Here is a 3,278-nt window from a genome sequence, read left to right on the forward strand (position 1 = left end):
CTTTGTGTTTTGATAATCCTCCAATCAGAGATCAGCTCTTTGTGTTTTGATCCTCTGTGAATCTTAATGAGGAGATATTCTCTGTAAAATGGACAGAGTTCTGCCAGCAGCAGGTCCTGCTCCGTCTGCTGGGTTAAAACAGGTTTGTACAAGCAGCCAATCACAGCTGAGCATCACATTAGTAATAATATTTAATAATGAAATAGTAAAATGAGCAGCATGGAGAGGCCTTGACATTAAATCACAATGAGGCTGTAAATAAAGCCATCAAACATGTTGTTGCTGTGTGAAATTCAATTTTATTTTCATTAGCATGACTCACTTTTCTTAATCCAGTTTAGACTCAATAATCAGTTTATTTCTGTCAACTGAATAATTAATGAAATATTAGAAACGTTCAGTAAACTTCCATATGTAATTTTTTTCATTAAAGTTTGATAATATGAAGATCAACATAAAGATTAAATTGTCAAAATGGTAAATGCAGCATTTTATTATTGAGTTCAAATGATTATCAGTTATCAATTTCAACAGAAAAAGCTAAATCATATCTAGAGTTTATTAATAATTAAGTCTAAACAACAATCACACTTTAATGCTCACTGTTGCTTTAAAGGACTAAAAAAATTGTCATTTTAATATTTAATGTTTCTGGATTTCACACATAAGTAAAAAAAAAAATCTAAAATAATCACCAGAATACGACACTGTTATGTATTGTAAGCAAGGTAGGAGTGTGTTTTCCTTCATGGCAGCTCATTAAAACTGATTTATAAAGTGGGTTTAAGATTATTTTAACTAATTACTTATCTTAATTTTACTTACATAAACATCTGCACAAAATAAAACATTTAGTTTCCATATTTTCCGTAAATAGCCCCTGCATTCTTAAATAATTCATGTCAGAAGATGTTTTACGAATATTTTTTTTTACTTCATGTTGTGATATTAATTTTATTGTTAAACTAATTTTGAACATGAACCGAGAACGACTGCGTCAGGTCCTAGCTGCTAACAGGCTGACCTGAACAGCGGCCGGGGAGCTGCTGTGAATCCCCCGCCGAACCGCCACCAGCACGGCCCGCTGCGGGAAGACAGGAGCCGTTAGACAAGCCGACAGTCACCGGGAAACAGCTTCAAGATCACCAAGAATGTCCCTACCTTTCCGGAGCGAAGAAAACACCTCAGGGACGCCGCCATCTTTACCCTGTCCTCTGCCGGGAGACAAGGCGGGGTCTGCAATGAGATCAGGAGACTTCAACCAATCAGAGCGCAAGACCACACGCCGTACGGAATGTGTTGTGACACTTAGCCAATCATAGCTGCTCAGCGGAGGTAGAGGCGGGAGAAAGCCCCAGAGTGGAAGAAAACCCAAGGACACCTACCCGCCGTCATTATGTATGGAACATTGAAGGTGCCAAAATGTCAGAAGCTACAGACAGGAAGTGGAAAAACATAGGAGACTGGACAAGCTTATCTTAATCCAAGTCTGGTTAATGGAAAGTCAAAAGTGCCACATTTCAACATAAAATTTATATAACACATATTAGTTATATGTGTGAACATTTTATCAAAACTGGATCTGTATGCATCAAATAAATATATCTAAAGTTAATAAATGCAGAAATAATTCTGCTTAAAATATTTCACAAATATTTTTGCTTAGTTGTCCAGCCTCACATCATGACTTCATTAGCCTTAAATATGAAAAACACAAATTATTTCACGATTTAATTAACACAAAAAGAAAAAAAGTTGCTTAAAAATTTAGTTTTTAATTTCAATTTCCAAATTTAATTACTGCATAAACAATTTGATACCTTTTAAATATATAAAAAGTTAAAATTTCAAATTTTCTATGAATTATCAAATATAAAAATGCATTTAACATTAATTTTAAAGAATTTGAGTCGCTGTATACCTTATACGACTTTCAAATCTCTGGAAATTAAGGAGAAAAACTAATAAATGTAAAGTTTTGAGTAGATGAAAAGTAGAGTATCTTATAGATTGTACCTATTAATTAATTAATTAATTAATCTACTAGTTATAGAATGTAGTGGGTCTGATCTGGTCACAAATAAACCAAAAATACAGAACCACAGTCATATTTATGGGAGAACTGAGGATGTCAAAATCAAAAATAAACACTGAGAAAAGTATAATGTGTACCACTTTACATAAGGCTCCCCTTATAGATGGATAATAAATGCTTCATGAAAATGTAATTAATTTTTCTGTAAGCATTAATAAATAATTAACTGTTTATTATATATTAACTAAGGGTGAGACAAAGACAAGAGCTTGCCAAATGGTGAGGCAAATCTGTTCACCTTTATCTACAGTTATTACACTAAACATTTTAGATTACTCGGTAAACACAATAAGCATTTGTAAACATGTTTTTAAGCCTACTGTCTCCTCCTGACCCTGACTTAATTCATAATAAACAGTTGATTTATAAAGTGTTTAAAAATGAACTGATGACATATCTATAAGCTATTTATTAGTTTATAAGAGGAGCCTTATTGTGACGTGGTACCATTATCACAACCAGCAAAAACCAAAACTGAGATAGTATGGATATTCTGGTGTTGCCAGGACTATTTTGGTTCCTTCAGATTGATGCTGCCACTACCAGAACATATCAGTCCTGACAATAAGCAGGAGACGGGAGGTATTGTAAAGAAATCTGTTTTTATTTAAGCATTTTAAATTCACCCCATTAAATGGTGCAATCAAATACAAGCATGTGCAATACACGACTCATTGTTTCCCTGAACCCTTTTTTTAGGCGAGTTTTCATTCACATGAAGCAATTTTGTTTATGTATTTACTCAAAAAAAATCAACTGCAAATCCAGTAAACCTCTTCGAGTATGCAGCTCAATGCTGCCTCTGTGAATAAAAACAGTCATCTGGACCGACCCTCTAAAGTGCTGCACAGAGATCATTCTGAGATCATTTAAAGACAGTTCTGGACCAGCTTGGATTGCACTGATCCAAAATAAATCATTTAGGATTCTAGCAAGAACTTGGTTTGATTTCAAACAAAAAGCCCGTCCCCAACGTGGCCGTCGTTATCACCACAGGAGCTGAATATAAAGTCTTTTATGTACCAAACTGTTACATGCAATTAAAAAAAAAAACATTCAAGATCTCCATCGGCACGATGTAATCCATATGGCACAAAAAAACAATAAAACATTTTAACAAAATTGCATGAAAAACGACTTCTGGGCTCTGAAATTAACATTCAACAACTGTTGGACACAATGG

General features: G+C 34.2%; 1 protein-coding gene across 1 annotated transcript in view; it reads right to left on the minus strand.

The window, feature by feature from the left end:
* pdhb (pyruvate dehydrogenase E1 subunit beta) overlaps window positions 1-1,267 on the minus strand; it is a 4,938-nt gene extending 3,671 nt beyond the window's left edge. Inside the window, exons 1-2 of the mRNA XM_007542304.2 lie at window positions 1,162-1,267; window positions 1,025-1,084 (exon numbers count right to left, since the gene is read on the minus strand). Of these exons, the coding sequence (XP_007542366.1) occupies window positions 1,025-1,084; window positions 1,162-1,200 (99 nt within the window). The 5' untranslated portion in view covers window positions 1,201-1,267. The remainder of the gene's footprint in view (window positions 1-1,024; window positions 1,085-1,161) is intronic.
* Between the last annotated feature and the right edge of the window lie 2,011 nt (window positions 1,268-3,278).

This window comes from Poecilia formosa, unplaced genomic scaffold (genome assembly GCF_000485575.1).
Source record: "Poecilia formosa unplaced genomic scaffold, Poecilia_formosa-5.1.2 Scaffold677, whole genome shotgun sequence".
Taxonomy (NCBI): Eukaryota; Metazoa; Chordata; class Actinopteri; order Cyprinodontiformes; family Poeciliidae; genus Poecilia; species Poecilia formosa.